This window comes from Apium graveolens, chromosome 2, assembly GCF_009905375.1.
Source record: "Apium graveolens cultivar Ventura chromosome 2, ASM990537v1, whole genome shotgun sequence".
In the NCBI taxonomy this organism is placed as follows: Eukaryota; Viridiplantae; Streptophyta; class Magnoliopsida; order Apiales; family Apiaceae; genus Apium; species Apium graveolens.
This window is the reverse complement of record NC_133648.1, coordinates 272,422,764-272,435,822: the sequence shown is the minus strand read 5'-3', so window position 1 is coordinate 272,435,822 and position 13,059 is coordinate 272,422,764. Positions and strand designations below refer to the sequence as shown.

Sequence of the window (13,059 nt, the reverse complement as noted above, 5' to 3'; positions counted from 1 at the left end):
ATGTTGGTCAATAATGGTAGCTCTGTCGACGTGTTATATCACCATGCTTTTTCCCGAATGGACATAGGGGATCGAAGACTCGAGAACTCCCGAACCCCGTTATACGGGTTTACAGGCAATGAGGTTCATGTGGTAGGAACCATCGACATGCCAGTGCTTTTCGGTTCCCCACCCTGTCAAATTTGGAAAATGGTCAAATTCCATGTGATTAGTGCTTCCTCAAGCTTCAACGCTATTTTAGGACGAACAACGATCACCGCACTCCGAGCTATAACATCTATCTCCCACTTGAAAATGAAATTTCCCACGGATTTCGGCGTGGGAGAAATGATTGGCGATCAAGTAACAGCAAGACAATGTTACCTAACCACTGTATCTCCAAGAAAAAAGGTTGACGAAGAATTTGATGTTAATCAGGTGCTTGACATCGACCCCAGAGACCTTGTGGAACCACCCACTAGCAATTCTTACTCTCCCGCCGAAGAAACTGAAGAAATAGAAGTGATCGAAGGAAATCCTGAGAAAACCACAAGGCTCGGCAAGAATCTCCATGATCAATTAAAGAAAGATATCACGTGCCTTATCCGTGAGTTTTCTGATATTTTCACCTGGGATCCAAAAGATATGCCTGGGATTCCCGAGGTTGTCATTCGACACTCTTTGCACATCAGTAAAAACATCAAGCCGGTTAGGCAAAAACATCGTACATTCTCTGCTGAAAAAAGGGCAGCCATCGACCTGGAGATCAATAGATTGCTCGAGGCCGGTTTCATCGAACCAGTACAATTCCCCACTTGGATCTCGAATGTGGTCCTAGTCAAGAAAAGTAGCGGGAAGTGGAGAATGTGCATCGATTACTCAGATGTTAATAAGGCATGCCCCAAAGACTTTTATCCACTCCCGAACATCGATCAACTTATTGATGCGACAGCTGGAAATGAACTTCTCTCTTTCATGGATGCCTTTTCGGGGTACAATTAGATTAAAATGGACTCGCAAGACTGGCAGCAAACCGCATTCATCACGCACCGGGGAGTCTTCAGATACCGAGTGATGCCTTTTGGTTTAATCAACGCCGGAGCTACTTTTCGACAAACAATGGTTAAAATATTCGGCACACAAATTGGGAGAAACATGCTAATATATGTCGACGACATGATCATGAAGTCGAAGGTTGCCTCTGACCATGTCATAGACCTACGCGAAACGTTTGAAAATGCGAGAAAAAATAATATGCGGTTAAACCCAGCTAAATGCTCGTTCGGTCTTACTGCCGGAAAATTCCTTGGGTTTTTGGTTACACAAAGAGGTATCGAGGCAGATCCATCCCAAACAAGAGCGATCTTAGAAATGGAAAATCCAAAATCAGTAAAAGATTTGCAAAAGTTAACCAGTTGCATCGCCGCACTTCGGAGGTTTATCCCCCAATCGTCAAAAAGATGTCTCCCTTTTTTCTCAGCAATAAAGGCAGCTTCCAAATCGTCACACTTTGAGTGGAACGAGGAGTGCAAGAAAAATTTCTCCGAGCTAAAGGTATTCCTTACAAATTGTAACACCCCCAAATCCGGGGTCGGGGATCCGGGTTGTCACGAGTTCCATTTCCCTTAATAACACCCAATCTTAATAATTAATCAACTACTCTGTACTGTGATCCCACAATAAACACACACACCACACGTTATAGTCTCAGAGATGAACATCCAAAAATAATCACAAGTCATTTTATTCCACAATTATCTGCCAATACACCTTAAAAGGTTTTCTGAATAAATTTACATTTTCTTTGCCATTATTACAATTCATAAGTATACATAAATCTGGTACATCAAAAGTTGAAGCCTAGTCTATTGGTAGTTCCCACCTTAGCTACAGCGACTTCAATGCTTATAGGAAGCTGCAGAACGTTTCCTATCCGCTCGCGAATTGGGAGCTTGGTCCTGTTCATCTTGTCTATCTGATGTTGTGTGATGAAAGAAGAAAGCAAGGGTGAGCAGCAAGCCCACCAAAATAATATGTATAATAATTTACAATATATGAGCCTTCTCATAGTACTCATGAAAGTCTTGGTCAAAAGAAATGAACCAAGTTTGATATCTTAATGCGATGAAGTCGCAAAATATTCAGTATATATACATATATACTTTTCAAAATCTTGGAAGCCCTCTTCCATGCATAATATACACAGAGTTCCAGTTTATAACTGTATAAAAATATCGTTGCAAGGTGATCTCATATATCTACCCTTGTCTGAACGTTTTTTTCTGAAAATCTTTGATATGCATAAGATAATCATTAACTAGATATAAGTTGAAAATATGAAGTTACAAGATACCCAAATATACTTATATCTTTTCCAAATATTACTTGAACTACCACCGTTCAAGTTATAATCAGTTCAAAAGTTCATCACATAGATGAGACTACAAGACAAGATTTGAATAGATTCAATCTTTGAATATCATTATAAATAATGAAGTTACGAGATACTTCATTAAATCCCGATATATATATACACCTATATATATATTTCATACACTCCTTAAAAACCTCTGTTATGAAAATTATAAACAGAGTTGCAATATCCAATGAATTTGGAAAGGAGAAAACCTTGGCATAAACCTGATATCTTGCTGATCAGGCAAAGATACCAATAAGTAACCTTTTCTACTAGTAGATGGACGAATTCTCCACTGGTCATCACCCTGGCCGCAATAGGACCTTATGCTGGACTGCCACTCAGCCACTTACGTATTTGATGGACTCCCACTGAGCCACTTACACTTTCATGGACGCCCACTGAGCCCATGTTGCTTATGCCGACTCAAATAGATGAACTTACTTCCCGAACGATGGGCAAGTAATCAAGATATTTTCTCAAAACAGCAACCTCGTTGCGAATGTAAAAGACACCACTGAGCCGGATCCCTCAAGTTTTGAACGAGTATTTAAATCCCCTTTAAAAGGAAGATCTTAAATATAAAAATGAGTTTTCGGATCCGCTCTAACTTTTAAAAATAATTTTGAAGACTCGAAAACACTTTAAAGAGTGTTTGGAGTAGTGCTGATTTAATGAAATAAATCAGTCCCAATATATTAGAAAATATCTGAATATTATTATTTAAATAATATTCCCATAAAGAATAATCTTTATAAAAATAATTGAAGTAGAAGTTTTAAAACTTATACTTGAAATGAGTATTAAATAACCAAAGATATACTTATACGAAAGTACTATCTTTATTTTAATAATCAAAGATAAGTTTGATTATCGACACCTTATTCTTTAATAAAATAAAGAACATATCTCAGCAAATAATCGGAGTCATAGATCCTCAAATGAATATTCAAATAATATTTATTAAATAATATAAACTGAGTCATAAGCCCTCGAATGAATATTCAAATAATATTCAATAAATAATATAAAAGAGTCATAAGCCCTCGAATGAATATTCAAATAATATTCAAATAATAAAATAAAAGGAGTCATAAGTCCTCGAATGAATATTCAAAATAATATTCATTTAATAAAATAAAGAAGTCATAAGCCCTCGAATGAATATTCGTAATAATATTCATTAAATAAAATAAAGGAGTCATAAGCCCTCGAATGAATATTCGTAATAATATTCATTAAATAAAATAAAGGAGTCATAAGCCCTCGAATGAATATTCGTAATAATATTCATTAAATAAAATAAAGTTATCGAATAAACCTTATTCGATTAATAGTTTTAAAAACTATATCAATATATATATATAAATATATATATTATACTCGGGAGCCTCGCCTCCCGGTTTTAGAAAAAGTTCACCTTTTGATCCCCTATACTAAGGGTATACGCAAATACCGCTTATCTCTAGCATAGGTATTATGCAACGAATAAGCATTTGAACCAACAGATATATAAATCAAGAATACGAAACATGCATGCATATATACCATATCACATGCTACAATATATCGCAAGAATTTGCTAATAACAAATATGCATTTATCACAAGATCATGCATATACACATACACATCACAACAAAAGTATAACGGGTAGAAAACTTGTCTGAGTGCTCCCGGATAGACTTAAGCTTAGAGTGGGTCCGATAACCTATGAACAACAACATAAGTCAGAATTAAACCCCGATCGCTTAAGAAACTAGACTTTAACCATTTAGAGTCCTAACGCTCGCTTTCGCGCTTAACAATTCGCTTAAGTTGCTCGAGTACCCTCGGCTCCATTATTTTTAATAAATTAACCATTAAGGGTTTTAAGGCGATTCTTTCGCGAGTGTCTTACCAACTGCCTAACACACTTTACATAAATGTTCCATACTCCAATTAGTCTTTAAGGTCTTTAACCAAGGTTCCAAAGTAAGGCGAGGGGAAATGTTTCGTTCGCGAAACGCCGTTACTTAAAACGGTCGTTTCTCCTAAACCGTACATCAGAATCGAACGAACTACATATCAAAACGAAGCTCGTAACATGAACTACCTAAACATGGCAATGGTCAAAATCTAGCAGGGGGTTCTCGGGTCCTAATGTTAGGAAAAAAAGCAGTCTAAAGTAAATCGGACATTACGACGGCTATGTTTATGCGATTTCCCAAATTTAAACCAATTCAAACAACCACAATTTCAACTCCAATTCACAACCCAATCAAACCTCCATCTAAACTACATTACAACAGCCCCAAATCAACTCATTATAATCAATTTACTTAATCCCAAAACTTGAATTTAAACTATACTACATTCTTTAACCAACTCTTAAGATTTCAACAAATCAACCACCACCATTCCAACCCAAACTCTTAAACAAACAAGTTTCAAGCTACTCTTTACCCTCACAACCATAATCAACCTAATATACAAATTAAAGCTAGGGTTTGGAGATGATATACCTTCCTTGAAGTGGTGGGAGTAGCTATGAAGCCTTAAGAAGCCTTGAGGAGTCTTAGGAATGCTTGGATCTTAAAGGAAAAGTAAGAAAATCAAGTTAAAAACTTTGAAATCACTATTCATTATCTTCTTCATTGATTTATTGGAGAAGATTGAGAATGAATTAGAGGCTTAAAATCATAAGGTAGCCATAACTATGCATAAGGAAGACTAGAGAATTAACTCACCAATTTAGGAAGCTTGGATCTTGGATTTTTGAAATTCTTCTCTTTGAAAACAAGAAAAGCCGAGAGCAAAGGCTTGAAGAAGATGAAATGATTTTTGTGTTTTGCTTTTGGTTGGTTGTTTTTGTTTAGATTTTGGTTAATTACTTTATTAACCTTGCAAATTGTGTGGTTAATAGCCAACCACACCTCCTTCCCTCCTATGTCATGCTTATGTCATCATGTGGTGTCATCCTTCCCTCTTTGTCCTCTTCCCATTGGTTGGATGACATCATCCCCTCTAATCTCTTTGATTAACTTCCTAATTGTTTGCCTAATGATCGCTGATCTGTTATACGGTTCGCTTAACTTTCGTTTTCGTTTATCGTTTGAGGGATCATACCCGGGATCTTATTACTTAGGTTCCCTTAACTTTTCTCAATATATTATATTACTTTTATGATCCTCTCTTATAATCCTTTAATTTAAATCCTTCTTATCTTGTTACCTTATACTCAATTCTTTTCGTATCTAGTGGATTTCCGGGAAAAATCAAAGTGTTCGGAATTGGATTCTGACGATCTTTACATACACTTATATACCATATAGAGTACTAATAAAATCTCAGAATATCCATAACAGAACCCCTACATAGTGTGGCATGAAAAGTTTTCTCATTCAGCAAAAACACTATTCATAAGGGTTTCAAAATTTTCCAAAAATTGGGGTTATTACAGTCTCCCCTCCTTAAAAGGAGTCCGTCCCGGAATCAGATAGAAAATGAATAGGGATACTCTCATAGCATTGCACTTTCTAACTCTCGAGTAAATTTTCCCACATTGTGGTCCTACCACCATACTCTGCCTAGTTTGATAATTCTTCTCCTAAGCACTTGTTCCTTTTCACTCTATAACCCTTCCTGGTTGCTCCATATAGGTTACGTCGGGTTACATATTTATGCGCTCATATGCCCCTATTTATCTGGCATCTGAATTACACTTCCTTAACATTGATACGTGAAACACGTTACGACCTGCTACATGTTCGGGGTTAGGGCTAGCTCATATGCTATCCTCCCAATACGTCTTAATATATCCAAGGGTCCAACAATTCGTGGACTTAGCTTTCATTTCTTTCCGAACCTCATCCTTCCTTTCCAAGGGAATACCTATAACAACACTAGGTCCCCTACTTCCTATTCCTTGTCCTTTTGTGTCAAATCAACATGCTTCTTATGTCCATCTTGGGCTACTACCAGCCGTCCTCCGATTAGGTCTATTATATCCTTGGTCCTTTGGACTACTGCGGGTCCGAGCATTTTGCGCTCTACAACTTCATCCTAACATAAGGGGAATCGACATTGTCTTCCCTCAAAAATCTCATATAGCGATATCTCAATACTGACATATGATCTATTGTCGTGAGAAAACTCAATCCGCGTTATGTGATCATTCCAATTTCTTGCAAGTCTATTGCACAGACTTTCATTATAGCTTTTAGCATTAGAGCTTTTGCTTCTCAATACCCATTCTTTTCCAGTTCGTAATCGCTACTACCTTCCGTTCCTAATATTATACTGGTTATACTTTTGCTCGTTAGCGTTCTATAACCTTTTAATAACCACGTCAACCTTAGTATCACGAATGTGTTTCCATTCCGAATACTACCACAACTTTATTACTCCTTTTTCAGCTGTTTCTATTTCCCAAAGTTTGATCAATCATATAGAAGTAAAAGAATTCATTGAGAGATCACTATGATCATGAACACTTGTTATATCGCATAGTTAGTACAGAAGGTGGCCAGCCTTAAGTACTTGACAAGCAATTAAACAATAGCTGGTATCCTACTCGGCTTCTATCACACAGATAGATAGTCATTCGGCAATACCTCCCCTTCTGGAAGGGTTGTTCTTCTCAGTTTATATGAAATGAAAAGAAGAGAAAAGAACAAATTGAAGAGAATTGTATATATGAAAAAAATATAGTGCCACAAAATATCTGGCGTGGAACCTACCTCTGAACTATAGAGGTTTGTCATAGGAGAACAAAACATATGTGTATTTATATCAACATCAAGTATTATAGCATCGTATTTCACATGCCTAAATATTTGCTATTCCGTCCATCATTCTATGGACCCAGGCTCTTCCTCGAGCTTATACACAATCACCTTTGAAACTCTCTCGATATCGAAAATCGAATCTGGGATCTCATTCTAGACATCATCGTTACTAGAATTCTATGCTTGCACCGCAACCTTCCTCGTATAATAATATGACTCTCTATTGATAAGAAAGAATAAATATTCAATAGGTAGATACTCTACTTAATTAGTCTATCAATGATAACTTATACACTACCACGACCCGATTAGTGGTACTCAATCTCAACACCCATTCCAATACAACTCTCACGGTTGTAATCAGCTCATTACTCGCAGAATCATTGCTGCCTTACTATGGTCCACCACTGACCTACTGTGGTCATTCATTTTCCATGAAGTCTTAATAGCTAACCATACGGAGTCCATACATGTCGTATCAAATCCTTCTAAGGAGGTAACATAATCACCATTCATGATTCATGAAGAACACTCCTGATCCTGACATACATACATGACATGAAGCAGATAAAATTACAGAAGAGTTTCAATGAAAGCAATGATAGCAGGTTAATACCATTCTTAATCATATGCCTTCAATAGAAGACTTAACTCAAAGGTTTGTTTAGTCCTTTTTTTTTTGAAACATGGTCCAGGCTCATTCTCAAGATAGTATCTCCTGAGATAGATAGCCCGCTCATGGCGATTACACGAATTAAACCTTTACCAACTACTATTACGGTTGGGTATTGCACAGTCATCAGAAGGAATGTCAATCTTCCAAACCATAATACAACCTTCATAGCTTTAACCATCATCACTGTATTCCTTTGGCACAAGCGCCTATAATTATCCTCTTACCTTTAAAGTGTCGGCCACCTCTTTGGCCTTTCCTGATAGTAAAATTTCCTTACAGTCAATGTCATTTTAGCCACCTCCAAATAAATTTTCTACCTTATTTCAATCACAGCTTATGTGAAAAATGCTTTTCTTTAATATCTGATGAGTAAATAAAAAAAAATCACCATTTTTCCATAAGTTATTGCCTCAATCTTTAGAGGTTAATCACTGTCACGACTGACTCTCAATCATAATTAGAACATCTTTTTATCTTAAGTCCTAATTGCCCTGAACAATTTCGACCATTACTGGTTCGATCCATACTTTCTCGTGGTTTAACACGTGCCCCACTTGGCATCATTATAATTATGTCATATTTTCTTTATCAACATTTTTATTCTTGAGAATTTCGAATATTTCCTTTCTCCTTGTAAAACCTCTAAGGTTATCCTTCAATTGTTCCTCCTGTATTCCCTATATACAGGGCATATCAAAATACCATTTACTAATACTAGAACCATTGTCTATATACTTCTGAAAAATTTCTCCATTGATTCTTAAAGGTTATTATTACCTTAATCCTTTCCAATTCATACTGTCAAAACTCATACTATCCCTATTAAAGGTGAAATGCCAACCTTTATGCATTCCCCTAGGATTCGTTTTAAGTTACCGATGTTTTATCCTTAATTCCACCTTTAAAAAGGTACAAGCATCCTTCCATGGATAAATAAAGTCATATATCCCTGATAAGGGTATCTTATTCAATCATTTCCACCTCGATAGTCTATACCGAATTTCACAATAACATCCGTATTCAAACTGAGGTCAATCAATTATGGCCTTCAAAAGATAATAACGGTTATCTGCTTTTCTTTCCTAATTTGGTAATGACAACAGGGATGTTCTGGAAGATATTGGTCGTGTTCAACGTGAACTTCTTCTTAATAATTCCGTATTTACTTTTGTTATTTATCTCAACAGTCACCTCAATGTTGGGATATCTTTCATACATGGCGTCTCCCTTTCTGGGTATCAAGCCACCGGTCTTACACTTCACATTCTTGAAGGTCACTTCCTTCATCCAATTTTTCCTAATTTTTTTACTTTCTTGTCTCCTCAGTCTATCCTCGTCTCATTATTTATCCTTCGAACTATCTCAAGGTTTCCTCGAATCCTCCCAACTTACAGGGGATAAAATATATGTAACTCTTATACCTTCAACCATCAATTTAACTCATGGTGAATCACCCTCATCCGGACGATTACATACTTTTCTATTTCTATTACTACGAGTCTTTAGGGTTTCCTCATACCCAACTCCCTTATCATTCCTCAAACTCTCTTGCCTTTATATTCCTTTCCACTTCAATTCCTTTTTATTTTTCTTTCTCTTATCCTTATTTCATGAACCAACACAACATAAGTATTGATTTCAAACATCCCGTCATTCTGGATTCGTGTCCTCAGAACGAATCTTGACAACTTTTACAACTTAGATTCATAATTCATCATACTCATCTGCTTTTGTTCTAGCTCTAAAGCTTTTACATTATCTCCATAACCTTGGGAAGTACTTTCCTAAAAACAATTGACTGAACTTAAATCAGTTTATTATAATCTCTTGCTCCGTGCTTTCCTTGGCCTTTCACCAGCGGGTGGTCTCTCTCTTAGGAGGGTAAGTGACAAAAATAGTCTTTTGTGATTCGTCAATCATTCAGAATCTCAAATGATTTTTCTATTTCCTTTAGCCAGGCTCTTGCCTCGACTAGGTCAACCTGTTCCTTAGAACTCTGAGAGCTTAGAGACTTAAAGGTCCTAAAAGAATTTCCTACCGCATTGTTTCCTCAAGGTGGTGGTTGGGGATAATAGTCTAAGTTCTGTCTAGACAGGTCCATAAATTGCCGTATAGGAGTACCGTCTCGGGTCTCCTTTCCTTACTCGACTTTCTGTTTACTTAGTATGAAATGTTTCAACCTTCTCCCATAATCGGGGTTATCTTATACATTTAAAAAAATTGTTTTCCACTATATTATGTTATGGGTTCTTTCTTTCTTGATGGCAACCTCCCTGACTATCACATTCAGGGTTTGCTCTAAATCTTATTCCTCAAACTAGCTTTCATCTAAGATTTCATCTTTAAGCTCTTGAACGTTTGGAACTCAAATTCTGTAGGAATACCTCATTATTCCCTTATCATTTTTCTCGATATTAATCTTTTATCTAATTGTTGGCTCTCTGCCTTCATTCATCACTTTTTCTGACACAATATGTTCTTTCCCAAAAATTCGGTCTGTATTGCAATCTCAAACAGCTTTTCGGTACCGGTTCCGGTTACCTTCACTTCTATTTCCATTTTCTCAAAATCTCTTATAAACTCTCCCAAAGACATTATTATCTTGAGTCTCTCCTTTTTACTAAGGGCATCAGCCACCACATTGGCTTTCCCTGAATGATAAAGAATCTCCCAATCATAATTCTTGATTAGCTCTAACCACCTCATTTGGCGCATGTTGAGCTCTTTCTGCGTGAAAATGTACTAGAGCTCCTATGGTTTGTGTAAATCTTGTACTTCTCTCCGTACAAGTAGTGCCTCTAATCTTTAGGGCAAAACTATTGCCACGAGCCCAAGCTCATGGGTGGGGATATTAAATTTTATATTCCCTTAATTGTCTTAACGCGTACGCGATTACCTTGCTGTGCTGTATATGAAGCACCCTAATTCCTTATGCGAAGCGTCACTACACATCACAAAATATCATTTTCCATCTGGCAACGCCAACATAGGGAACGTCACCAACCTTTGCTTCGGTTCTTAAAAGTTGTTCTCGCATTTCTCTGTCCATTCGAACTTCTCAGTCTTACGAGTAAGCTGCGTTAAAGGGGCTACTATCTTTACAAACTTGAACGAACCTCCGGTAGTGACCGGCCAATCCTACCTCTGGTAGTTTCCCTAACCATGGTCATCAATTCCTCAGTGGTCCTTTATTCATTCTTGTCAGGATCCTCCACGGGATCCTCCTCAGCAACAATCCCTTCTAGGACAACATCCTCAACCGCTACATCCTCAATATGAACATCATCCGGTCCTGCGTTAGGACGCTCTATCGGATCCACAATCCGATCTCCAATTAGTAATAAAACATCATCGCGTTGTTGCTCCTCAACCTCAGGGTTCGGAGTCCCGCTACCATTTACGATAACGAACTACTCTTCTATCACGATATTTATAAGGGTTCCCATAAAGGTTTTAACTGTCAGTACTACGTTATGTAGCCCGACTATGAACTTGGCAAGAGTTCTTATTATCTTAGTTATTATCTTAACGTCACATCATCTCTGAGGTTTAGAACGCTTAGCTCTGATACCACTTCTGTAACACCCCCAAATCCGGGGTCGGGGATCCGGGTTGTCACGAGTTCCATTTCCCTTAATAACACCCAATCTTAATAATTAATCAACTACTCTGTACTGTGATCCCACAATAAACACACACACCACACGTTATAGTCTCAGAGATGAACATCCAAAAATAATCACAAGTCATTTTATTCCACAATTATCTGCCAATACACCTTAAAAGGTTTTCTGAATAAATTTACATTTTCTTTGCCATTATTACAATTCATAAGTATACATAAATCTGGTACATCAAAAGTTGAAGCCTAGTCTATTGGTAGTTCCCACCTTAGCTACAGCGACTTTAATGCTTATAGGAAGCTGCAGAACGTTTCCTATCCGCTCGCGAATTGGGAGCTTGGTCCTGTTCATCTTGTCTATCTGATGTTGTGTGATGAAAGAAGAAAGCAAGGGTGAGCAGCAAGCCCACCAAAATAATATGTATAATAATTTACAATATATAAGCCTTCTCATAGTACTCATGAAAGTCTTGGTCAAAATAAATGAACCAAGTTTGATATCTTAATGCGATGAAGTCGCAAAATATTCAGTATATATACATATATACTTTTCAAAACCTTGGAAGTCCTCTTCCATGCATAATATACACAGAGTTCCAGTTTATAACTGTATAAAAATATCGTTGCAAGGTGATCTCATATATCTACCCTTGTCTCAACGTTTTTTTTCTGAAAATCTTTGATATGCATAAGATAATCATTAACTAGATATAAGTTGAAAATATGAAGTTACAAGATACCCCAATATACTTATATCTTTTCCAAATATTACTTGAACTACCACCGTTCAAGTTATAATCAGTTCAAAAGTACATCACATAGATGAGACTACAAGACAAGATTTGAATAGATTCAATCTTTGAATATCATTATAAATAATGAAGTTACGAGATACTTCATTAAATCCCGATATATATATACACTTATATATATATATTTCATACACTCCTTGAAAACCTCTGTTATGAAAATTATAAACAGAGTTGCAATATCCAATGAATTTGGAAAGGAGAAAACCTTGGCATAAACCTGATATCTTGCTGATCAGGCAAAGATACCAATAAGTAACCTTTTCTACTAGTAGATGGACGAATTCCCCACTGGTCATCACCCTGGCCGCAATAGGACCTTATGCTGGACTGCCACTCAGCCACTTACGCATTTGATGGACTCCCACTGAGCCACTTACACTTTCATGGACGCCCACTGAGCCCATGTTGCTTATGCCGACTCAAATAGATGAACTTACTTCCCGAACGATGGGCAAGTAATCAAGATGTTTTCTCAAAACAGCAACCTCGTTGCGAATGTAAAAGACACCACTGAGCCGGATCCCTCAAGTTTTGAACGAGTATTTAAATCCCCTTTAAAAGGAAGATCTTAAATATAAAAATGAGTTTTCGGATCCGCTCTAACTTTTAAAAATCATTTTAAAGACTCGAAAACACTTTAAAGAGTGTTTGGAGTAGTGCTGATTTAATGAAATAAATCAGTCCCAATATATTAGAAAATATCTGAATATTATTATTTAAATAATATTCCCATAAAGAATAATCTTTATAAAAATAATTGAAGTAGAAGTTTTAAAACTTATACTT

General features: G+C 36.7%; 1 protein-coding gene across 1 annotated transcript; it reads left to right on the top strand.

Annotated features, from left to right (window-relative positions):
* On the top strand, nucleotides 1-981 carry LOC141700924 (uncharacterized). Its single transcript, XM_074504573.1, has one exon. It carries the CDS (start codon nucleotides 1-3, stop codon nucleotides 979-981), a length of 981 nt encoding a protein of 326 aa, XP_074360674.1.
* Nucleotides 982-13,059: the final 12,078 nt, after the last annotated feature.